The following is a 25977-nucleotide window of genomic DNA, read 5'->3' as shown; positions in this document are numbered from 1 at the left end:
GATCTCTAACCCTGTTAGAGACATCATAGTAGCTTCTTTAAAATCCTCTACCAGGAGGATTTATGCAAGCAAATGGAAACGTTTCTCTTATTGGGCTAAGGCCAAGAATATTGATCCTTTCACTGCCCCTGTTCAGGCAGTCCTGGACTTCTTAGCAGAGATTTTTCATGCAGGCTCCTCTTCTTCCACAGTCAGAGTTCAATTGGCTGCTATCTCGAACTTTCATGTCGGGATTGCAGATCACAATATTATGTCCCATAGGCTCTGTAGGGCCTTCTTGAAAGGAATTTTCCTGCTAAAGCCTCCAATCAGGAATCCTCCTCCTCAATGGGATCTAAATTTAGTGCTGACATCCTTGATTCTTCCTGCCTTCGAGCCAGCTGTTTCTTGTTCCCTGAAATTTCTTTCTTGGAAAACTTTATTCCTAGTAGCTATTACATCGGCCAGGAGGGTGTCTGAACTTCATGCTCTATCGGTTCGACCCCCCTATTTGGTTTTTCACAAAGACAGAGTATCATTCAGAACTAATCCGACCTTTTTGCCTAAGGTCGCCTCAAAGACCAATTTCAATCAATCCATTGATCACCCTGTATTTTTCCCAAACTATTCAGACAGAGCCGAACAAAAACTACATTATCTTGATGTCCACCGTCAACTCAGATATTATTTGGACAGAACAAAAAATTTAGGAAATCTGATCAACTTTTTGTTTCCTATGCGGATAATAAGAAAGGCCTTCCTGTCTCTAAAGTGACCTTGTCTAGATGGCTTTCTTCGGTCATCTCTGAAATTTATCTGCTCAGGGGAAAACAGCTGTGCTCAAAACCTAAAGCACATTCAACTAGGAGCTTAGCTACTTCTACAGCCTTTCAAGCTAGACTTCCTTTAGACACTATTTGTGCAGCGCCACTTGGGCCACTCCTCATACTTTTGTTTCCCATTACAAATTGGACTTGGCCTCCAGGGACAGAGCCAGTTTTGGCTCTACAGTCCTCAAGAGTCTGTTCCATTGAGCCACCCAGGATAGAGGTGCTAGGACGGTCCCATCAAGCAAGAATGAAGGCGAGATTGACAACTTAACATTAAGAAGTTATGTACCTACCATAACGTTCCATGTTAGTTGTCTTCTCTCGCCTTCTTTCTTGCGACCCTCCCTCCTTCCCCCAGGCCTGGACAGACCTTCCTATAAGAAATTATTATGCTGAAGACCATTCAGACCTGGTCCTTCTTCCATCCTGTAAGTTTTCTTTCCTCCTTTTGGAAGTGTTTTTATGCTTGGTGCTATTGCCTTTGTCATCAAACGAGATCTGGGTACTTACCGCCTTGCATCATGGGATATGGGGCTGCCTCGAGCTGGTAAAAGTGACTCTCGAGCTTAGCAAGTGCCGAGTCGGAGCCGAGGATCGGCTCCGAACCCATCAAGCAAGAAAGAAGGCGAGAGAAGACAACTAACATGGAACGTTATGGTAGGTACATAACTTCTTATTTTACTGTCTCCAATAACAATGCTGATAACTGAAATACACTGAATTATTATGTCTGTAGGTTCAGCACTCGTATTCCTTTCCTCCTGAAAGATACAATTAGTATTCTGGAATGCTGGATAGTTGACCTGACTTCTGCACTCACTCTCAAGTGTCAATACCAAAAATTCTGAGGACTTCACTGCACCGACTTTCTGCATATCAGTCTCAGTCTAGACTGACTAATTTACTGTGCCTGAAGTATCTCCTAATATACCATAACCCTGTAAATTTCTACCCTCCTCTTTAACCTTGGCTCCCAAGCCTTATACCATCTAAACAATCTGTTTGTACTCTGGTGTATTCCACATTTTATTCTTATCAGTATTTTTTCACTGACTGAAAGAGCATTCACAAACTGCATGCAAAATGGAAAGTATAAAGGCTTGCTTTAATATGGCTGCATTGCTAGACTTTATACAAAGAGAATATTGCATTTTTGTCTAACAAACTACATTTAAATGAAACCTGATTTTACAGGCTTAACAACCAATGTACGTCTTGTGGCTAGAGGGTTTGAAAAAAACTTGCAGAAAGCAACTTTCAAAGGATTCAACAATATGTTCATCAGCGTTTCATTGTCTCCATAATCTGTCAAAAGCAGTAAAAAGTTCATTCCTCTGACAATTAAGTCTGTTTCTGAAAGGTGTGGAACTTGCTTTTGATGTTTTCTACCCCCGTCATGAGTCTGAATGCGTGGGATGATTACAGAAGCACAGTAAGTGTATTTGTGATCTGGTAGACACATCACTATGTTATTAAAACTAAGTGAATGGCATCACTTAACCTTTGAGATTCTCCTTGCAGAATTGATCCCCTGCGTTCTTCTGGTTAGAGAGGGACAGTTGCATCTTGAGTGCTTGCCCGTCATGTTTGGGGTGGTTCACAGAACTTTGTCACCTTAGTTATTCCCTATCTAAAATTTGCCTTTCCTATTGGCCATAAAGAGCAAGACCACTTTTTATTTTGTATTCTACTTGACTGCTGTTGATAGAAGGGTGTTGGTGTATAAAAGAATTACATAAAAATATTCATTCCATTGTCCTGGAACCATCCTTGGCAGTGCAGCAGGATTCTGCCATTAGCCCATTTAAGATGGACGTACTAGGGTCAAAAATAGGACAAATTCTTTGCATTAATGTTTAAAATAGACTAGGTGCCATTTCTGATGTTTCCAGTGTAGCATCTAGCTTAGAACATGCTGCTATACAGACTCGTCATAAAACAAACAAGACTGGAAAATCCATTCTGCAAAAGTATCTCTAATACATCAACTCCTAGTGAAGGAGAAATCCCAAAAAATAGTTTGTCTTCAATGATGCTTCACACACAAAGGTGCCATATGGTGGCACTTAAGGGAGACATTTGATTGTTTTGATGGGGGAACAAGGAATTTTCTACCTTCTTTGCTGGCAGTCAAAAGCAAAACAATGTTATGCCGTATCCTTGCAAGAGAAACTCTTGACTTCTCACAGAACCTCAACAATGCACGGTTTCTAACTACACTGTATTCTGAACTTATTTCTGCTGACCCAAGATGTGACAACCGTCAGGTAATCTGTGTCACAGATAGTTATTCTTTAAGGCAATTAAGTCTTCATATGCTTTTGCAGAAAAAAAGTCTTTGCCTGGAAATCAGTAGTAGAATAACGGAAGAAAAATTAAGAAATGCCATGTTGGTTTACTAACTGAAAATATGAAGTCACTGGAGCTCAGATGTAATGTAATTTTTGCAATTACTTGAGCTTTCAGGCTAGCATAAGCCCTTCTTCGGGAGTTAAGCACTGTACTTAGGTATTTAAGTATCCACTTGTACATTTATATATGTATGAAGGAAAGTAAGTATATGATGTACTTCCCTTTCTGGGTACATGTAGATTTTTTTCGGAACATATCCTTCTTACCTCACTTCATTAAGTCCTCTATTTGCATTTAAGAGACATGAGTTTTTATTTCTTTTAATTTAATTTACAGTACAAAGTGAAATTAATTATTATCCAAACTCTCCCTAGTCTGTCAGCAAGGATAAAAAAGTGTCAAGTTTATTTTTCAGTAAATTCAAAACTATATGATATTAAATAAACATTGATGGCTAGTCAAGTGTGTTTTCCTCTAGAGTTTGATTCCATACTGATAATAGATGTTTGGTTACCAAACTAGTCAAATATAATCTGAGTTATTGTTTAGATAAATTACTACCCAGACATACAATCCAAATTGAATGGTTACATTTTAACTGTAATCCAGTAATCTTTGAAAAGATTTGAGGAACTTTAATCTGCCAAGAAGTAATCCTAGGACATGACCACCACATATCCATCCAAGTTCCTTTATTATTGCATCCGTTCTATCATAATTTTGTTGGCTTTACCCATCCAAGTTTTACTATAATCAGATATGTTATTAAAATATTTTGTTAAATTAGCTTATTTCTATAAAATTTATTAATGATTTTTTACTGTAACCATATTATGTTAAAACTGTTTCAATCCAGCCGGTTAATTGGTTTCATTATTCCACTGTCTAATCACATACCTCTCAAATGTCCAGATTTTCACAGAATGTCCAAATTTTACCTTGTGTTTTTGCTCTTTTATAAAATGTATTTTTCTGTAAAACCACTGAGAACTGAAGACACTAAATGACATACATTTGAGCTTCAGTCTTCATATCCTTTTTATGTCCTAGTACCTGGAAGCTCCTATGATCAGAGTAGTACCCCAGTGCTCTCCCTAGCATGCAACTTGTACTGATACCACCAAACCAATTTAGACGAGTGTCCAAATAGCTTTAAGCTAATAGAACCAGCAGGTCGAGCTCCGAGCTTAACATAGGTCTTAACTCATTACATTCGAGTGACGCCTCCACGTGCATCTGCTGTTAACTCCTACTGACACCTCTAGGCATCAAATATTGCTTGCTCATATTTGCATCAATAATTCCAAAAACATGTTATGTACAAGTTTCAAATGATTTCATCTTAAAACGTACACAATGACAAACTTAACTGTATTAGTATTTGACCTCTGTCTAGTGCAGGTAAAAAGATATTTACTGCCACTCTTATGATGCTAATTTATATACATATAATTTTCACATTTTTCTAAATATCTCAACAACTAATTAACACAGACAGAACTCCTTAGTCTCATGAAAGTTCTCAGCTAGACGAATAAAATGCTGAAGACAAGTTTGTGTGTAACTTGAGTGGTTGCTGAAATATTGTAAGTTTACAAAATATTACAAAAGTAATAGTTACTGTGTTTACTGTGACTTATACAATTCCGTGTAATACCTAGAATCTAAAGAATATTACTACTATAAAAATAGTTTGTGCTGAAGTGTTTTCCATTTATACTTCTTTCATAAACCCTATGGTTCTAGAAATACTAACATTTGTTTGAAATGTGAGGCCATAATTTGTTCTACCAAAAGGTTTAGGCTCTGCTCATTGGAAGTTACAGTGCAAACTTCCTGAGCTTCATTGGAGTAAATGAGTTAAGAGATTTTTATTTTTCAAAATACTGCAAAAGATTGGACAGGATTGAAAAAGAGGAGTTCCAAGGACCAATGAATGATTACATGGAGAACAAGAACTCGAATGGCAGATTAGGCTCAATGCCAGCATACCCCATGGACTGAACTCACATATCCATAACCAACGTGCTAAATCTAAGGAAGCTTCACCATCACGCCTATTACTGAGAGTAAATGGGACTGTTTTACCTGACTAATCAATGAAATCTTGTTTATCACATCCAAAAACAGTCACTTAATGTCTTACCGAGAAGTTAGGTTTGATGAAGCAATCTGCGAAAGCACATGGACTTTTATGATTGAAGAATATTCATTTTTATTTCTTTTATTTTTATTTATGTTTTTTAATGCAAACATGAATTTTCTGACCATGATCTCCAGTTTAACCTTTTACACCCTCGGGGGTCTAATAACAGGATAGTATATGCAAGATCCGCATAGCTGAAACACAGGATGTCCATAATAGGTTTGTTTGCATATATCCCATGAGCCTCTAGCACAAGACATTTTAAGGAATCGCATAGCGAAAACCCTAGCTTGACCATTTTTTTTCTTGTAGTTTTTACAGATTGGTTTATCTGTGTGACTTTTGTTTTAGTTTATAAAGAGGGATTTTTACAGACACCGTTATGGTAATGGGCATCGGCTGGTTTAATGTAAGCTTGCAATCTTAACTTCTCATTGTAACAACTGGGCTCAACTAACTTCTGAAAAGATTCCACAGTAAAGGAGAATCTCATCTGAAGAAGAACCAAGAGTCACTGAATTTTTTTTTTTTTTTTTTTTTTTATTGTAGAGGAGAATCTTTTGCAGCATTTTGAAAAATAAAAATCTCTTAAGGTCTATGTTAAGCTCAGAGATCGACCTTCTGGTTTGATTAGCTTACAGCTTTTCGGACACATGTCTAAACTGATTTGGTAGTCTTCATATCCTTCAGAAAATGCATGCTAATTCAAAACCCATTATTCTAGCTACTTTCTAGGTTTATATGAGCTATACAAAATGTTTACCATAGTAGAAAACTGGTTTTTACAACGATGCCTCCTCTTGAACCCCATTGCTCTTCACATCCAGCCGCAAGTCCAGCCCAATAGACCTCTCAGTCCTATCCAATAATGGTACCATTATATCTCCAGACTTGACCACTAAATTTCTAAGTATAACAATAGATAACAACCTTACCTATGAAATTCACATCAACAATACTATAAAAACGGTAAATAGGAAACTGGGCTCCCTTTATAGGATAAAGCCATTCCTTACTCCACAAGCCAGAACTTCTATTGCCCATACCTATTTAATCTCCACACTCCTCTATGCTTCATCCATATACACATATACACAAATCTGACTAAAAACAATCTCAACAAGCTGTCAAACTCTTATAATAACATAGCTAGATTTGCCACATCTTCCTCTTTCAGGACCCACCACTGTCATAATCTGAAACAGCTAGGCTGGCTTGAGCTACAAAATCAACTCCATTATAACCAAGTCACCATTACCCATAAAACCCTCTTCCAACGAACTAAAACTCCAATACTGTCAAACCTTTTTACCCCATATAAAAAACTTATTATACCATGACCCCCCATTAATATTCCAAAACGTGCCCGCTGATTGGTCAGCGTGCACGTTGTAAATCGACTTAGATTAATGGAAAGAGGTCCGGTCGCCCGGACTTTTTCCATTAGTATAAGTCTTTTTTTAAAGCACTGTCTCGCTATGTTAAAGAAGTTTAACATAGCGAGACAGGTTTAAAAAAAGCAACGAAGATCTCCGTTGCTTTTTTTAAAGCTGTCTCGCTATGTTAAACTCCTTTAACATAGCGAGATAGTGTGTAAAAAAAAAAGCAACGGAGATCTTGCTTTCTCCAATGCTTTTTTTTTTTTTAAACCTGTCTCGCCATGTTAAATGGGTTTAACATAGCGAGACAGCCTTAAGATAAGCAACGGAGATCTCCGTTGCTTATTTTAAAGCTGTCTCGCTATGTTAAATGGGTTTAACATAGCAAGACAGCTTTAAAATAAGCAACGGAAATTCTCCGTTGCTTTTTTTAAATCTGGATCTTGCTTTCTCCATTGCTTTTGCCCACAGCTCTGATGTACTGTGTAGGCATACGCATGCGCAGTACATCAGAACTGCCGCAGAATACCAGACCGCTGCGGAAGGGCAGCAAGGAGGCATTATACAATGCCATTATTTAAGAAAAGTAATTATTTTTTTGTCTTAAATAATGTCATTGTATAATAGCAATAACCCACTTCTGGGTGTGGGTAATGCTGGATTTACCCACGGTTGGCTTTGTTTGGCCACTCTGGCTTCGCCCTCATGACCAAACCACGCCAACTGTGGGTAAATCCAGCATTACCCACACCCAGGCGTCAGTTATTGCTATAATATCTTATGCTCATCTAAGAAATTACTAGTATCCACAAGTAAATCCAATAATATCTCTGGTGACTCTCTGTTCTCTAATGCTGTTGGAAAATACTGGAACCAACTTCCAAATGAACTGACTTCACTGTCCTCTTTATCACTATGTAAACAAAAATTGAAGCTTTACCTGAAAACACACTGGTTATGCCCCTGTACAAACCCAGACTAATCCAAAATGTCATTGCTATCATCACACTGCTGACCCAGTACTTCTCATCCATTACTTTACTTTCATGGACTAGTCCATATCTGTTCCTTATTCTATCCTAAAAAAAAAAAAAAAAAATTTCCTTGAATAGAGTTTCTAGCAAATGTATCTAATGTTCTGTAATAATTTGTGTATTCAACAATCGAAATGTTATGTAATAATCTGCAAATAACTTCTGTACATGCATTTATATGTTTATCATTTTATGTTAATCTTAAGTTAATCTCTTTTTATGTTGATCTTTTTTTATGTGGAGCTCATCTCCCCGGGCCTCTACTGAAAATGGACATACATCCAGTTAGACTAGCCCGGTCAACAAATGTAAAATAAAATAAATAAAAAAAATATTTAAAATCTGTTCCTAGTTTGGGCCTTTGTCATCCCCTCCCCCATTATTTAAGGCTTTGTCGACATTTATTGTGCTGAAAGATTCAGATGCAAGTCTAATTATTTTCTCAATTGCTGTAGTATTAAGGAATGTAATCCGTGATAACATTTTGAGACGAGTTAGGTGAAGACTAATAGACTAATATTATTTTCTTTTTATCATTAGTAATTTAATATAGTACTGCTGTGTTTTGAGATCTAAAATATTCGTTTAATAACTGAACAAATGGGTTTGTGAATATAAGTACCAAAAAGTGAGATTTTATACAGCCAGTCAGTTAACTGGATAGAGGTTCACAGAAAATAAATGTTTGGTATGAAGGCAGAGATGAACTGAGCATAAAGAAAGGAGCATGTTAAATGTTAATGAGTGAAGTTGTATGGTCTAGAATAATTTCAGTTAGTCCAGATGGCAAGTGAGGCAGGGTTATTAAAAGATAGGGATTTAATTAAGAGCTTGAAAGAATTCAGGAAATTTATGAACTTGGAAGAATATAAAAAATGAATGAAGAGTTGGGGAGAATTTATGAGGGAGTGCCTGTCTAGGAGAGCAAAAGCACAAACAGATTAAGGAGTTACTTTTATTGTGTTTTTCAAAGAAGTAAATATTGTGATTTTCCAACAGATAAAGGGAGGAAGTTCTGCAATTTGGATATATATGTGGAATAAAGAAAGAGTCACCAAAAGTGTTCTAAGATTTTTGTTTTTTTACAACACCACAATTTGAATCCGTAGAGTGTAGTGGTTTTGTAGGAGAGTACCACTACAGTAAGGTGTTAAGGGAGGGGCCTTTATATTTGAAGTGGAGTATTTTATGCACCAGTGTTAGCTGGGAATGGAGTATGTTGTAGATCAGTGTTACCCATGTGAAGCTGAGGATGTCTTGAGTTCAAGCCAGTTTGTTTTTTTGAGAGCTACGGTGGTGGGTGGTGATTTGCATCTTGGTTGCTATAAGAATTGAAAGGACTCTAGAATACAGGAAATAACTGGAAACAACTGGAATGAATGTCTTTATCCTTTAATTGCTCAGAACTGTGCAGAAAAAGTGCCAGTCTCTCCTTTGTGTGTCAGTGTTGGGTTTATTATGTAGCAGCAGCATACAATAGAGGTAGTTGTCAGCAATATCCAAGTCAAATCTTTCTGTGTGCAATAAAAGTGCTGATAAGTGAAATAGACTCAATTACAATATCCATAGCTTCTGCACTCATTATACTGTCCGTAAATTGTGTACTCAGAATTATTTCTTCTGCAGTCAATCCCGAGTATCTGTTTTGAACTTCTATGGATTATACTGCTTTGACTTTCTGTGTATCAGTCCAAACTAACATCTGTGTCTGAAGTAGTTCCCCTAATAATACCAAAACTGTTTAACTTTCCTATGAGTTCTCCACTCCTCTTTAACCGTGGTTCCCAAGCCTCGCCCTCATACCATCTAAACAAGATCTGTTTGTATATTCTGTTAGCACATTTTATTCTTATTAGTATTCATGACTGAAGGTTATTCATTTGTAGTGAAACATTTCTTTCTATTGCAACTGCATGTAAAACGTAAAGTATAAAAAGAAGATGTAGACCTACATTTTTAGGTCTATGCATAGACAATGCTGTATTATTGTCTAACAAGCTAGAGTTAAGTGAAAACTAATCTTACAGTTTCAAATTTAACAATTTTGGTGTAGCAATGCTCAAATTGTTTTTATTTGAGTCATGTTAATATGTTTAAGAATTAGAGAAGCACAGAGTAGGACTGACAATAGATATGAAGAAGCAATGGCCTGAGTGATGGGTTGTTCATATCGTGGTGTATTAGGATACTGAAGATTGCTGGTATGACTGGTTTCTCACCATCAAAAGAATGAAGTCACCAATTGTAAGCATCTAATTTAACTGTAATTCATTCAAAATATTATCTACTTTAACATAAGCAATAAAATTTTATTTTCTAGATACTATATTGTACACATGTTCATCTGTCATTATCATAAACATTCTCCTATAATAATCCGTTGTATCCATAAAAAACATCCCATAAAAACCTTGTCTGGTTTCATCACTGTAATAGATTTATCTGCTGTCATTTTTTTTCAGAATAGTCATTTCATCAGCTGACAAGTTGAAAAACTTTTGTGTTTGCTCAAACCTTCTGAAATAAAATTCACATAAGAACTGAAACAACTGTAAGGAAGGCTTAATGGGTGGATTGTTTTCACTCTTCCTTGATAAGACCAAAGTCTGTGTACTTGCCCCCTGCCAAATATTAAATTGAGATTCAGTTTTCTAGTAAACAACTTAAAATCGATAATCAGTTCAGCTGTGTTAATCCTTCAAGCAAGTAAAATCATGAAACCCTGTTCTAGTAAGTTGAAATGTTCAACATCTGTAATAACCAAATTAGTATAAATATAAATGTGAAGGAAAATTCATTTGTGGTCCCATAAATTTTTGTTTTTCATTCTGGAAAAGATCCCACAAAATGTAAGGAGTGATGACTGGGAGACTTTTTATTGGAGCAAAGGGAATTAAAGTGACTGATTAAAACTGAATGTGACTTGTTTCCCAGGTCTCAATGATATGATATTCATTAACAGTGTTTAAAATTGAAGGCAGCAAGATTGTGGGGGTTGTATAAGTGTGCTGTTATTTTTCAGCGCTTGCTCATTAGCTGGTTGTACACTTTTTAGGTAGTATTATCAACATGTACAATTATTATTTATTTGTTTTTAATTATGTTGTGGTTAAGTAATGTGCTGTTTAATGTGAGGATTTTTAATGTGATTGGTATATCACATGACTTTGGCAGTACTGCTAGTACTTATTCTGATGAAGGTGTTTTTGTAATTATATCTGAAGTCCCAATGCAGAGACGAAAGCGCTTAATGTTTTTGAATAAAGTATTTGTCCTGGTGACATCATTTCCATGCTTTTTGTGGAATTTTCATTTTTGGTTTACACTGGTGTGAAGATTTTATTTTTCTAAGATCAGTGCTGTAAATGTGTTTTTTTTTTTTTTTAAATCTGATAATCCGGCATTGTCTAGTGTAGCTTTCTACCTTGTGCGTAAGGCTTTCCTTCAAAGACTTGTATGTGCTGCTTGACTTTATACTCCATTATTACCATGACATGCGCTTAGTTTTGATATGGAACTTACATTTTCTGGCATTTAACTGAAATTATTTAACTGAAATTATTATTCTGTCTATCTTTGTTAAAAAGAACAAGGTATTTTTTGTCAAAAGTATAAATTAAAACAAGTAGCAGAGTGCCCATTTGGAGGAAGAAGTACTCTTGATGTTTCAAGAAATGAAATTCCTAAGTAGTGAAAAATGAAGGGCTTAATTCACATTTTTTTTGTTTACTATGCTAGCCCACTTCACCAAAGTGTCACTTTTAAGGGGTGACCCAGGAGCACTGTTTGTAAAGTGACTTGCTGAAAGTCGCACAGTAGGTAAGTGAACGAGGAAGGAATCAAACTCTATATTCTTGACTACAAGAAGCAGCTTGACAACAGTTCAGTGCTTTAATCCCCTGTGCTAATCGACAGACAGTGATCTTTGTTTTTATTTGGCCATCCTAGTGTGAGATCTTACAACTTTTTTTTTTTTTAGTGTGCCTATTAAAGGAATACAGAATCTGGCTAAAATGTAGAATGCTATGTGAAAACATCCTACAGAAATGAATCTTGACAAGTTTTATTTTAAGAATAGTGCTGCAAATTTATATTGCTGCAGGAGAAAATGTAAACAAGTAGAGATGCATATCTGTTAGAATTAAAACAATCAAAAGACTCGTTTTAATCAAACACAGAGTAAGTTAAGGAAAGCTATAACATTAATAAAGAAAAATGAACATTTTTATCTAACAACCATAAAATGAATATTTTATAATGATAATCAATTATTTAAACTATACCAGGAAAAAAATAATTGTATTCATAGAAGCTGGGTTTTATCATTTTATTTGGTCTTTTTTGTACGTTATTCTGTCCTCATGCCTGACTACCATAAAGCCTCCACCCAGCTGGACCCAGCCCATTCCTTTTCCTTATATAGGAATTTCACCCAGGATCATGGCTGAAGCCTTCAGCAGGGGGGCCTTTGTTCAAGCAGCCATAAAGATGCTTTATGCATTGCTGGCATCATAGCAACAGAGCTTTTTTAATGCCTAACTCACCCCTTTTTTCAAATGGGTGTACTGCATTTCAGCTCGTACGTCTGGTAGAGGCCTGGAGCAAGACGCTTCTGCCTACTGCATGGTCTTTGTGAATTCTTTGCTGAGATTTATATTTTATAGAAAGTGCCTCAATGAAATAAAAAAAGTGTAACATATTCTTATAAATAGGAGGTTGGTTTTACATCAGTGAATCTTTTATTGATCTGTATTTCACAGTGTATGCCCATCAACTCTTGATTCCTTGATCGTTTGAAGTTTGAGTGTGCCTGCCTGTGGAAGCAAGGGAGTTTTTCCTTTACTCAAGGTTAAGCAGTCTATGAGCTAGTATATATATGTGTGTGTGTATGTGTATATATATATATATATATATATATATATATATATATATATATATATATATATATATATATACACAGACACACATACAGAGATGCCAAGCATGGGTGTGCAGTGAATTGCTCGAGAAAAGCATTTTTGCAGGTTTTCTTTCCAGTTATTGACTGCTGTTTTTGACAGGTTTGTTTCTGTGTATTGGGAGTCTGAGTTATACCTATGTTTCCAGCTATGAATACCTTGAAAACCTTGCTTTCTCATCTTGAGGTAATCTGCAATGTTCTTCATATGGATCACTACTGCAGTAGCCTTAGCTAACTTAGGGGTGATATCCTGCACAAGTTATAATTGCCAGCCAGATTTCAAAGCTCCAGGGCACCTTCCACATGTCCAAACTGTTAGCTTGAGTTGAGCTGAGGAAAAAAGTCAGGTATGGGCACCAAGCCCCTCATAGCTTTCCTGCTGCCAAGAAGAGAGCTCCTCAGCAGGCTTTCAGGGATCGACGGTCGGATAATGCTGTCCATTGCTAGGCAGATAATTTTCCCTTTGGGGGGAAAAACCCTTCCACATTGTTTTTTACTTGTGAAGAAAAGTGTACTTTTAGGCTAGGAAAAAATATTTTTGTCGACTGTTTCATGACTTAATGGGAGCTCACTTTTTTCACTTTTGTGGTTTTGAGTTGTTTATACATTGTGCTTATTTTCCTTTTTTGAGGCTGGAAAAAGTGCTTAAAGTGCTTTTTGTATGATTATTTTATTTGTCCTTTGGTAACTGGAGAAGTCCAACTGAGCCAGTGGCCTATTTTTAGTGGAGACCTTGGGGGAAAAAGCTTCATAGCAGACTCAGAAACATTTAAACAATAGTAGATGAGTAACTATACACAAGGGAAGAAAAGCCCCACAGCAGATTAAATACTTTACAGTGAGATGGGGAGAAAGTCTCCATAACACACACAAACATTTTAAAATAGCTAATAAGTAATTATATGCAAGGAAAGAAAAGCCCTGCAACAGATAAAGCACTCTAAAATAGATGGGGTATGCCTTGAGTACAGGGGATAAGAGCCCCTGTAACAGATTGAAATACATTTACAGAAAATTGCTAGGAGAGCTTGTGCTCAATATGTAATACGATATGTACTGCAAGAAGCAGAACACTTTGCAGAAGTGGATAGCCTAATATGTAATTGTTCAAACAGTTGCTTATGTGATAATATATGGAGGTGAGAAATAGAAGTTTCTGCTGCCAAAATAGACCAAGAGAATGAGATGAGGAGGAGTAATGTGCAGGACAGATGATGAAGGACATGGAGAGAGAGAGAGAGACGATCAGTATTCGATGCATAAGAATGTTATAGAAGGACACTAGAGAGGAACAAGTAGTAAGCGTTGGCTTAAGAGGTTGAAGAGCATACATTAGTAGGATGGTATCATTTGTGAAAAAGCTACTTTTTGCTACTTTCTTGTTTTACCTACCATTCTGCAAAGCTTCCCCTGGAAACAAGCACCATTTTCAGCTTGACCATGGAACTAAGTACCAGTCCCTCCACTGGACCTTCTTCCTCTCTGACAAAAAGAAAAAGATTGCTAAGCAGCCTTTCTCACAACGGCAAACTGGTCATTTCCCTCAGCCACAGGTGGGTGACTGCTGTTGCCAAAGCTGGTTCCTCAGATCAGTCGTCTTTTTCTTTGGATCCCTGTATTTGTAGTTCATACAGCCACCATGAACTGGTGGTTAGATGCATCCTGGTGGCTGCTGGGTTCCCCTCAATGGGCAAGGGAGAGCCACATTGTCAGGGGAGAAAGGGCAAGGAATGTGCCCTTGTTTAGTCAGAATGTTGTGCAAATCTCTGGTGAACTATAGCTGAAAATACTGGGTCTGTATTTCACAAATTCCTGTCAAACAGGGACTGAAAATTATTTGTCGTCTTCTGCCTCAATTACTCTGTGCAGGAATAATTTATTGAACAGTAATAATTTATTGGGCTTGGTTTAATCTTGTACAGGATCTTGATTCTCCTTGTAAGGTAGTTTTCTGATAAAAGAAAAAGGGGGATGAATGCAGTTATTTTCACTTCTGGTTTCTGTTTCAGATTCTGAGGAGACATCTGATTCTGCCTGTAAGGGATTTTTTTTCCTCCTGAGACTACAGGATAAACCAATGTTTTCAGTGGGACAATACTGAGGTGTCTCAGTCCCTAAGAAAATATAATTTGTTACAACTGAAATTTCCAGAACCTTCACCTCCCCCTCCATTTGTGTTGACCTTGGAGGATGTTTTTGTTGCAGGCTATGACCTGACCCTGACCGTCCGCCTGCTGCCCCTAAGAAGACAGATAGATGGCATAAAGTTCCTCAGTCTTTTAAGTATTTGTACACCAATCCCAGACATGACCCAGCAGCTATAGCTGTAGTAATGCCAGGTGATTCTAAACATTTTGTTTATTCTAATCCTTCTCCTTCTGATAAGGATAGAAAAGGTTTTTGTAAGTTTGGAGAAAAATGTATACTTCTGCAACTTTGTTTTTTAGAATTTCAAATGTTTAGGCTCCTATGTCGAAGTTTATTCTAACAAATTGAGAAAGTATGAGGAATGTTTTGGCATCAGTTTCCTCTTGTGAGGAAAAATCCATATAGTGTAGTTTAGTCTTTTCTGTTTCTCAAATCACTAATCACTGTTTAACATATGTTTATGACTCTAGACATTATTTCTAGGGCTGCTTACACTGGTACTGTTGCCTGGATCTGTTCTCAGAACCTCCCAGAAGATGTCAAAAATGAATTTTCCCTTAGCTAGAGATTTTTTTTAAACACCTTTACTGAGTTATTATTTGTGACACAGGCAAACTTACATTTATATAAAAATAATCAAACCATATCAACAAGTTCACATTTGCAACCATTGTAGGGCATATAGCAGCACATGTGAAATCTAAGCAACATTACATACATTCATTTCCTGCCTTATCTTAAATGTCATTCCTCCTCAGAAGCATTTTTTCTGCATGTATTGTTCCCACAATTTCCTTTTTATATGTGTAATTTATTAATTTCCCTTCTTAAAGATCCCACTTCCTGTTCTTTTATCTCTGTACAGCATTCAATATCCCTAGTATAGTTTAGATTATGATTTCTATTTTCTAGTAATTGATTTCTTGGCAGCCACCAGAATTAAACTTAACAATGTGTCTAGGCAATTCAGGGCCTGTAACTCAGTTAAAAAATAATTTCCTTAGTTACACTCTTCTGCTCACCCAGTATTCCTGACATAGTACTCTGTATGGAATTTTTAAAGTCTACCAACTCATTACACTCTCAAAACACATGTTCCCAGTTACCTGTTTCGCCCCTATTACACCTCCAACATTTGCCATCTACCTGAGGAAAATTCTTTGGCGTCTGCTTGGAATATACAAGTATCTGTGCAAACACTTCCAGATAAAAATCCTAAATCTTCTAGACTTTGTTGCATATTTGAGAACCATACATATGTCCTCCCATAGTTTCTTTGTGAATTGCATATCAATCTCTCTTCCCAATCTTTTCTGATCTCTTCTGATTGATTCTTATAGTTATCATGCAATGTTTTATGTGCCCTACCTTCTGTTCTAGATTCAATTAAAAGCTTAACTAGTGCATGCCTTTCATTTAGGATTTCCCTAGCCCTTTTTCTTTGTCTTTATTTTGATATCAATCCTTGATAGGGAAGGTAAGTAAAAACAAAAGTCCAACTGTCGGATCTGTTATTCTAAGGAAGTCCTGATATGAACGGGACACAAATGCTTAATTTTAAAACTTTTGGATGTTAATTATTTACTTTTTAATAAATATTTTAAGCCGATTCTACATTTGCTTCTCTTGTATGTAGCACGCTGCATCCACCTGATTTTGGGTTCTTTTTTTTTGTCTTTTGTGTTGGTGGATGTTCCCCTGTTCTTCTAACTCTGACTATATGAGAAACATTGCCCCCCCCCTTCCACCATAGCAGTCCCTTAATCCTTAAGTCTGCATTTCCATTTCTGTGCCAGACAACTGGGTCCTGAATGCGATCCAGCTGGGATACATCCAGCAGTGGGAGGAAATTCCACTACTTCAGGGGATTCCTATTCATCCACCAGACTAAACTCTTCTCTTTCCTCCCGTCTTACATCATGTACTGTCTTAGTGGGTAATAGAAGTTGTTCCTCCCCTCTCAGTTAGGGAAGAAATTTACTCAAAGTTTTACTGCTAAAGAAAGAAAATTCTTTGAGACCAGTGCTGGATCTTTCTTTCTTGAACCAGTTTTTGATAGCACCTATGTTCAAAATGGCTTTTCCTCATTTGAGTTTCCTGGTAACCTTACCTTTAAAACATGCACATCATCACACTCCTGTTCGTCCAGATTTCAGATGTTTCTTAAGGATTTGTGTGTCAGGATCACATTGTTAGTCCACTTCTCTGCCTTACCCGTTGGGCTGTCCAGTGCTGCAAGAGCGTTCACAAAGTGCCTAGCTCATGTGATATCCCACTGCAGGCTGCAGAGTAACTACATTTTTCCATATTTAGAATACTTGCTTATCTTTGCAGAGTCTTTTTCAAAGTGTCAGGAATCTCTCTGTCTTGGATCAGAGATCTCCTGCACAGGCTGGGATTCCAGGAGAACATTCAAAAGTCTTTTTTGACTCATTTCACAGGATTGTGTTTCTGGGGTGCCTGCTAGACAACTCAGTACAAATAGTTTTTTCTTCCACAGGAAAAAGGTAGAGCTATATTTGGATGTATTCCAGAGGTTTTCTACTTAGACTTCTGCCTCAAGGTGGGAATATTTCAGGATTCTGGGTTTCGTGGCATCCATGAATCCCATGATACCTTTTGCAAGTATCCACATGAGAGAGAGAAAAGTTATCTGAAATCTGTATGGTCCCAGCATCAACACCCATTGTCTTTTTTACAAATCACAGAAATGAAATTTGAAAAGGAAAGTCAGATGGTGGATTGCTCAAGTATTTCTAAGTCCATGTCTGCTATTCCCCCTTCCTGCTCCAAAGCAGTCAGTCACAACAGACACCTCAGACTTTGCTTGGGGAGCAGTGTCAGTGGGTGTAAAAGTGCAGGGTATTTGGGACAAAAAAGACTGACCGTAGCACATAAAGATAAAAGTGATGCAAACTCTTATGAATGCTTTTCAACTCTGTGAATCATCTGAGGTCCCCAGAAACTCTGTAGGTGTTTACAGACAGTGCCACAGTGATGTGGTGCATAAACTAAGGGGAACCAGATCTTACCTACCTATGCAGATCAGCCATGTTAGCATGGGTTATAGCTTTACAGCACAGTCTCACTCTACAGACATTTCACATTTCTTCAGAGCAAAATTGTATGGTAGACAAGTTGGAGATCAAAAGGGCAGGCCCTCACAAAAGGAAACTGAATCAATGGATCTTCTAAGATTTGCTCTGTCTGTGGGGAATTCCAGAAGTAGACCTTTTTGCTTCCTCTCTAAACAATCAACTGGCAACATTCTGTTCCAGGACTCCATACAAGAAGGGTTGGAAGATGGATGCCTTTTCCTTTCCATAGACAGAGATGCCCTGTATACTTTTCCACCCTTTCTGCTGATAAGTGTACTTCTGGAGATTCAGAAGTACTCCCTTTATATCTTTGTGGCAACTCCCTTCTGGCCCACGCAACAGTAGTTCTCCCTTCTGTTGGAAGTGGCCAAGGACAATTACCAGAAGCTTCCTCACATTCTGGATTTACTGACATAAGATCAGGGGTGTTTGATGCAACTTGACCTCAGACAACTGCAGCTGACTACCTGGATGAAGGGTCTTAATACCTTTTACACGTCCATTTTCTAAGGATGAGCAACTGGTATTAATGGAGGCAAGAAAGCTTACTTCTAGAAAACCATATATTACCAAATGAAAAGGTTTTCTAATTGGTGCCAGCAAAAGAACCAGCACCCATTCAGGGCTAGTGTTTCTCTGGTTTGTCAGTATTTTGGTAAGTTACTATCCTATGGCATGTTGTACTCCTCTACCCAAGTTCATTTGTAAGCCATTATAAATTTCTGCATATGAATCCCCCTCTTTCAATTCATTCTTATGTGAACATGTTTTTGAAAGGGGTTTTACATTAGAAACCTCCCAGAAAGCCAGACTCCTTGGGTTCATAATTTTGGGTTAGAAAAGCTAATACTTGCTCCATTCGAACCAGTTTATCTAGCTAACTTGAGGTTTGTAACATGGAAAGCAGTTTTGCTGATTGCTGTGACCTTTGCAAGAAGAGTATCTGAGTTGCAAGCTCTTATGGAGAGCCAGCTTTATTTCATCTTCCACAAAGATGGGGTTTCTTTGAGAACTAATCCTTCTATTCTTGAAGTGGTATCAGAGCTTATTTTTAAACCAATGTATCAATCTCACTGTTTTCTTTCCATAACCCAAAAAATGAGGGAGAAAGGAGGCTTCATAACTTGGATATCCACAGACAACTCTGATACTATCTTGATGGAACAAAATCTTTTAGAACTTCTGATCAGTTGTCCTTTCATAAGAAATAAACAAGTTATGTCTCTAAGTGCATAATTTCCAAATGGGTGTCTCAGGCTGTCGCCTTTTGTTCCCACCACAACAGAGCTATTCAAGGCAGGGTCAAGGTGCACTCTACCAGGGACATGACTTCATCTGTGGCTTTCTGGAAAGGTTGGACTCTAGATATTTCTAGAACCATCAATGTGGTCCTCGGTGCATACTTTTACAAAGCACTGTAAACTAGATTCATTCTCCAGGTGCAGGACCGGCTTTGCTAGGATCATTCCATGTCCCAGTTTTTTAAGCTATGATAATCTAGCCATATAACTAAAGTTACCACAGCAGTCATGCATATGAAGAACGTAGTACAGATATGCAAGTAAACTTAACCGTAATAGTAGCTGTTTAGGTGATTACTGCTGCAGGAGCTTCCTCCCACCACCCCCTGGCTTTTGTGTGTTTTTATGCTAGGGTGTGGACATTTTTTTTTTCCTGCAGTCTCCCTCTGTCAGTTGACATGGAAACTCTGAAGGGCTTGGTACTCAAGCTTGAGTTTTTAGTCCGCTCAGATCAAGTCAACTAACAGACTGGGCAGGCTAAATGTATCTGAAGCTTTGGAAATTTGCTGGCTGTTGTATCCTGTGCACGATATAAACCATATAGCTAAGGATACTGCAGCAGTTCATAGGTAGGTACTAGGCTATCTGCCCGAGGGCATTTATAAGCCTAGCCAGAGTGTGTTGGCTTTCGCCACCCCATTGATTAATTAACTGATCCTCTGTCAAGCAGAGCCATTGAAGTGGTCCCAGGGATGTATTTTCTGTTACCCATCCACTCGTCAAGGTTTCTGTTGAAGAGTGTTAGTGAGGGGCTCTGCCTGATGTAATTTGGAATTTTGTTCCAAAGCATGGGGAGTCTCTGTGACAGGAATCTATCCCTCCAGCATGTTCTATTTATTGTTGTGGCAAGGTTTAGCTCACTAGAGCGTGTGGCTTGCAGTGACCTGGATTTCTTTAGATGGAGCATGTCCATCAATTCTGAGTTGGACATGGCTTTGTAAGTCAGGCAGAGATCACCTTTGAGTAAGCAATGTGCCACTGAGTACAGCCGGAGTTTTTTCAGTCGGGCTGCATAGGACATATGTTTGAGGCCAGTAATCCTTTTGGTGAGGTACTTTTGTGATCTTTCCAGCTGTTGGAAGTGTCTTGTGAGGTACATCCCAAATGGGGCATTGTACTCTGATGGGCTAATGAGTAACGAGTAGAGGGGAACTATAACCTCTTTATTTCTAGATGCGAACCCTTTAGTAATTAGATGGGCCACATAGAAGGATTTCCTAACTGCTTTGGCAATATGATTGTCAAAGGAGAGATTACTATCCACCTGGGTCCCAAGATCTCTTATTACCTCTTCTATATTAAGGAGGCTGCCACCTATGTGGTAATTTGTGGGTGATTTTCCCAAACAGGATGACTATGCATTTTTTGGCATTTAGCTTGAGGCCATGACTTTGACAACAGGTGTCCGTCTCAGTAAGGCCCTTTTGGAGAATGTCCGTGTCAGCCGGAGAGTCAGTTATGGCTCCCAGTTTGCAGTCATCGGCGAACATAGCTAGCCATAGTCCTCCTGTGTTTGCCGGTACTTCTGAGAAGTATATGCCGAACAGTAGGGGTCCCAGGACCGAGCCTCACAGGACACCACTTGTGACTGGTTTAGAGTCGGACTTGGAGCCCGCTACTCTTACTGTGTGAGTTCTGTCTGTAAGCCAGTTGGCAACCCATCTCATGACATAGGGGTTTATGTTCAGGCTGGTGAGTTTTTTTGTAATACCCAAGTGGGGAATGGTGTCGAAAGCCTTGGCGAGGTCAAGGTAGGCTGTGTGAACCACCTTTCCCTCATCTATGGCCTTGGTGACTGTCTCGAAGAAGTCAACCAGGTTTAGTAGGCATGATCTGCCCTTAACAAAGCTGAACTGGGTTGGGTCAAGTGTTTGAAGGTTCCCAATGTCTTTGTTAATGAGTTCCATGATGATGCGCTCCATAGCCTTGCAGCCCAGGCTAGTCAGGCTTATGGGGCGATAGTTACCAGGGTCAGTTGTGGCCCTTCCTTTGTGGAGAGGAATAACCGTTGCTGTGCGCCATTCTGTGGGCACGTAGCCTGTGGAGAGGCTGAGGTTGAACAGCGTGTTTAGGTGGGGGGGGTTAGTTCGTTCTGTAGTTCGTGCAAGACGCAGCCTGGGACACCATGTGGTCCCATTGACACTGTGTTTTTGGCTTTTGAAAGGGCTGCTTTCACTTGTGTGTCTGTGATTTTTTGGGACACTACACTTTTCTGGTATTGTTGTGGGCCCTTTTGGACATGAGAGGAGGGTAAAGTTTGCACTGAATCTATCTGCCAGGGTGTTGACAATATCAGTAGGTTCAGTATATTTTGTGTTATTTTGCACTAGTTCAGTGCATATCTGTGAGTTGTCACTTATATTCTTAACATAGCTAAAGAAGGCTTTGTGGTTATCTTTTGAATCCTTGGCTATTTTTCTTTCAAAGTTAGCCTTGGATGATTTCATGAGGGACCTTAGTTTCTTACTGATACTGATCAGGGATGTCTTTCCTTCTTGGGATTTGCTTTTTTTCTGAACTAGTTTCCTCCTTCTATTGTATAGCCTGTTTATTGCAGGGGTCCACCAAACTGGTTTCCTTCTCTTAGAGGAGTGAGTCTTGGTTTTGCTAGGGATGGCACGATCCATGCATCCTTGTAGTTGCTCATAGAGTGCGTTTGTAAAGGTTTCTGCATCTTGGGCAGCGTTATCCTTTAGCGTGGGGGTTGTGAAACTTACCACCTCTGTCCTTAAGTAAGGTGAAGTTTGCTTTAGAAAAGTTTTTTACTGTGGTTTCCTTAGTTGGGGGTGCTGGTGGGGTGTGAACATCCAGAATGACTAGTTTATGGTCTGATCTAACCAGTGACCGGTTGACCTCCAGTGTCTAACACCTGTCGCCCATGTTGGTAATGACCAGGTCCAATATGTTTTTACCTCTTGTAGGGGAGTTTACCAGCTGATCCAGGGCATTTGAGTTGATGAATTCCAGGAAGCACTGGGCCTGGGAATTTGTACTCAAGTAGTTTTCCCAGTGGATGGTAGGGTAATTGAAATCCCCCAATATCAGAGTGTTCGTTGGAACCTTCATGTTTTCCAGTGTCTCCAGAAAGGTGGAGTGGGGGTCCTGGGTCATGGAGGGTGATCTGTAGCAGGCCACAATTTGCATTGCAGATTTGCCCGATGTTAGTTGCACATGGATGATCACAGAGGTATCATGCTGCGCCACTAACCTGGAGGTGTAGGTATCCTTGATGAATATGGATACACCCCCTCCTTTTGTGTTTCATTCAATCACCTACTTTATTGGTAAGTTTGCTTACACGACTGTACTTTTTTAAGCTTTATTTTTAATGACTGCATTTTATTCTATTGTTGCAATTTCTGTTTGGCTAGCCCCCTCCATTGGATCCACTGCTTCATATTTTGGTAGATGTTCTATGTGTACTGCTCTGACATTCAATAATAGGGATACACTGTAACATACTTGGATAACATACAGGAGTACCTACTCATCTACGAATATTACCTCAAACCGTTGTTAGTGTGTCTGGTTGTATTGTGTGAACACTGCAATCATAGCCACATTTAGATTCTTTTATTGTCTTTATGTTGTGGATTATAGTTATAAACTTTATAGATAGTCCTGTTTATATACTAGTTTACTAAAAGCTATAAATAGTTTTATTTTGATGCCATTCAGTTGCTGTGCCGTAACCAGATCTTCTGTTACATATTGTAGAACCATAAAACCTTGGAGATGGTTCAGAAGCTGGTGGCTGATCGGAATGTGACAGAACTGCAGAAATGTTTTGGCTTACGGATGGAGTTTGGCACAGCAGGACTACGGGCAGCAATGGGAGCAGGAGTGTCACGTATGAATGACTTGACAATTATCCAGACCACTCAGGTATAAACTTTATTTTTAATGTTTAGCTTGTCAATATCAATGAGAATATGTATTCTTAATTAAAAAAAGAAGAAAACTAATGTGACATTTGTTCTGCAGTGGATGGCTAAAGCAATTTGCCTACTCATTTTTCCCTAATGTGGGAGAAGGTGGAGAGTCTCTCATTATTATTATTACTATCACTATTATTATTTTTGCTAACACTACTAATGCGATTCATTAATTTCAAGGTGTGTAAAGTTGTTTCATATTTCTGTTAAATATCGAGAGTAAGGCTTGAAAGTTATGAGCATAATACCGGCTGATATAAATAAAGGACTACAACCATGTATATTGAACAAGAATCTTGTACAGGAAGTTACATTTATTCCTCCCTTTAGAAGAATGCATTTCGAAAGTGTTGTGTCACAATCTCTGAGTTCTCTTAAAAGATGGAATTTAGAGGGAACATGTTTAATGGAAAGCTTTAATCCAAACAAGAGCTTCCTCAATAGTCCCCTAGTCACATAGCCTGTTAGATATGTGTCTAGACATATGATGTGAATACAGATTCATTATGATGTTTTAACTTCTTACGGTTTTTTCTGTTTGCTTTTTTTTCCTGTTATCTTAAGAACTAACAATTAACCAATTTGGTCTACTTTGTCTAATAACTTAGAACTTAGCTTAGTAAGTAACTTAGCCTTGATACACAGACATGGGACACCTAGAAATGTAAACTGGGTGAATTTACCCCACCAATGACCATTCTCCATGGGGATAGCCTTGCCCCTGGAGAAACCCCAATCGGTGATTGGTCCAATACAAAACATGCCCACCCATTTAGTGTATAAAAAGAGCAGTAACTGTATGCATGCTAGATTCTCACTCAGAGCAATGCTAGGAGGAAGATTGGAACTGTGACCTGCAAGGACGGAAATAAAGAAACACGGATCAAATGCTACTGCCTCTGCTGTCTTCTTTTAGAACAAACGAATGCCTTGCATGCCAAATGCCCACCATCTTGGGCAAGGAGTAACAGGACTAAAAGAGCTCAGGCCCTGCAAGGGACCACAAAGGTTCTTATAAGAACCCACAGAAACCCAACCCGGTCTAAGGGTAACTGTAATAGGTCTGGCTTACTAGGATACCCTCCAGGTTCCTCTGTAAGGCTGGTCAAAGGGCAACTGCAATAGGTCTAGCTTACTAGGATACCTTCCAGGTTCCTCTGTAAGGCCACACAGACCATAAAGGTTCTTCTAAGAACCCGCAGACCACATCTGCAGGAGCCCGCCTTACATAAGGGGGCACCTACTGAGATCTGATCTGACAGGGTACCTAGGGTGGCCCTTGTAAGGGCCACGTCAGCTCTAACCAACACAACAGCAGCCCTCTTCAGGGCTTCAACAGTCCTCCTCAGGACTATAACAGTTCTTATCAGGACTTCAACAGTCCTCTTCAGGACTACAACAGCCCTCCTCAGGGCTACAAAAGTCCACATCAGGACTACAACAGCCCTCCTCAGGGCTGCAACTATAAGGACACCCCAGAACAGCTACAATACGAATCATCTACTGAAAAGTCCTTTTGAAGACTACTTCCTGAGCCTCCAAAAAGCACGATTCTTTCCAGTTAGAGTGTTGTTCCCTCCTAAAGTGGGAGAAGAGAAGACAGTTGTACCATTTATGAAGAAGAATTTGAAGAAGACCGTTTTAAAAATTTTGGTGGGTGACGCAGCTCATCAAGCTTGGATTTGCTTCAGTATTTTGAGGGACTACAAGTATAACTAATGAAAGCACTTGCTTGTAACTGTAATGTCTGGGGGAGATACTATAGTTATGCTACAGTATTACTCAGTTATACAAGTATTTTCTATATACAGCGATGCAGGACATATCACTCACTCACAAACAACACGCACACAGTTGCCAGTGCTGAGATTAGAACCCTGCCTATCTAGTTAGTTATACTGCTGGATTGTAGGAGGGTAGATGGAAATCTGCTTCATAAGACTAGAAGCAAGATACAGACAGAAAGCTAGAAATTAAATAGCTTTATCTTACCTTGACAGCCACTACATTCTGGGGGTTACATTCATCTTCTGCAACTGTTCAAGTGCCCTGTTTGGGCATGGGAGAACCATCAATATGTGAGATTCTTCAAGAAAATCTTCTCAAAGTGTCTTGAGAAAGAGACCTATTGTTCCTAGAAAAAAGAAATAAAGTTAATAGATTGAAAATAAAGAAACGTCTGCAAAAATGATGTTATTACCCTAGCCAGGAGTTTATTATTGTAAGTCAGCTCCGAGTGCTGTATGTCTTCTAATACTAATGCTCCTCTTTCTATGAAAGATTATGAAATGTCTGATGAGTCTGAATTTGACAGAGGTAAGATTATCTCACCCCAGGATTCTGTAACTCAAGATGGTTATTGTATGGACAGTGAGCACAAAGTGGTACAAATGGAGATTTTCTCTTTTTTTGAGACTGTTTCCAGACTAAGGGACATATTTGCTTGGGAACAGACAGATTCTGCCCCAGAGTTAGGCAGACACTGTGATTTACTTGAGCAAGAAGTTGTTGTTTCTGCACCCATTCCCCCTATTTTCCTACTTTGGAGGATGCATTAAAAGCTGTCTGTAATGCTCCTGATTTTCTTTCATCATTTGCTAAAATGCAGATAAATTGAATAGAGTTTAACATGCAAATAATTTTCTCTATTCTCATGTTACAGCTCTAATCCTGCTGCCATAACACATATGGCTGAAGCAGAAAAGCACCTTGCTACCTCCAGGTGTGTTCCTGCAGATAAGGAGGGGAGATGGTTGGACAGATAGGGTAGGAGGCATTTTTTTTCTTCTGCCACATCAGCCTCCAGAATCTTCAA

At 38.6% G+C, this 25977-nt stretch overlaps 1 protein-coding gene across 1 annotated transcript in view; it reads left to right on the top strand.

Annotated features, from left to right (window-relative positions):
• Window positions 1-25977, top strand: part of PGM2 (phosphoglucomutase 2) — an 819165-nt gene that overhangs the window by 98086 nt on the left and 695102 nt on the right. The window contains exon 2 of the mRNA XM_044062144.1: window positions 22945-23112. Within this exon, the coding sequence (XP_043918079.1) occupies window positions 22945-23112 (168 nt within the window). The remainder of the gene's footprint in view (window positions 1-22944; window positions 23113-25977) is intronic.

This window comes from Protopterus annectens, chromosome 2.part1 (genome assembly GCF_019279795.1).
Source record: "Protopterus annectens isolate FY-2018-M chromosome 2.part1, PAN1.0, whole genome shotgun sequence".
Taxonomy (NCBI): Eukaryota; Metazoa; Chordata; order Ceratodontiformes; family Protopteridae; genus Protopterus; species Protopterus annectens.
The sequence above is the reverse complement of the archived record's forward strand: the minus strand, read 5'-3'. Positions and strand labels throughout refer to the sequence as shown.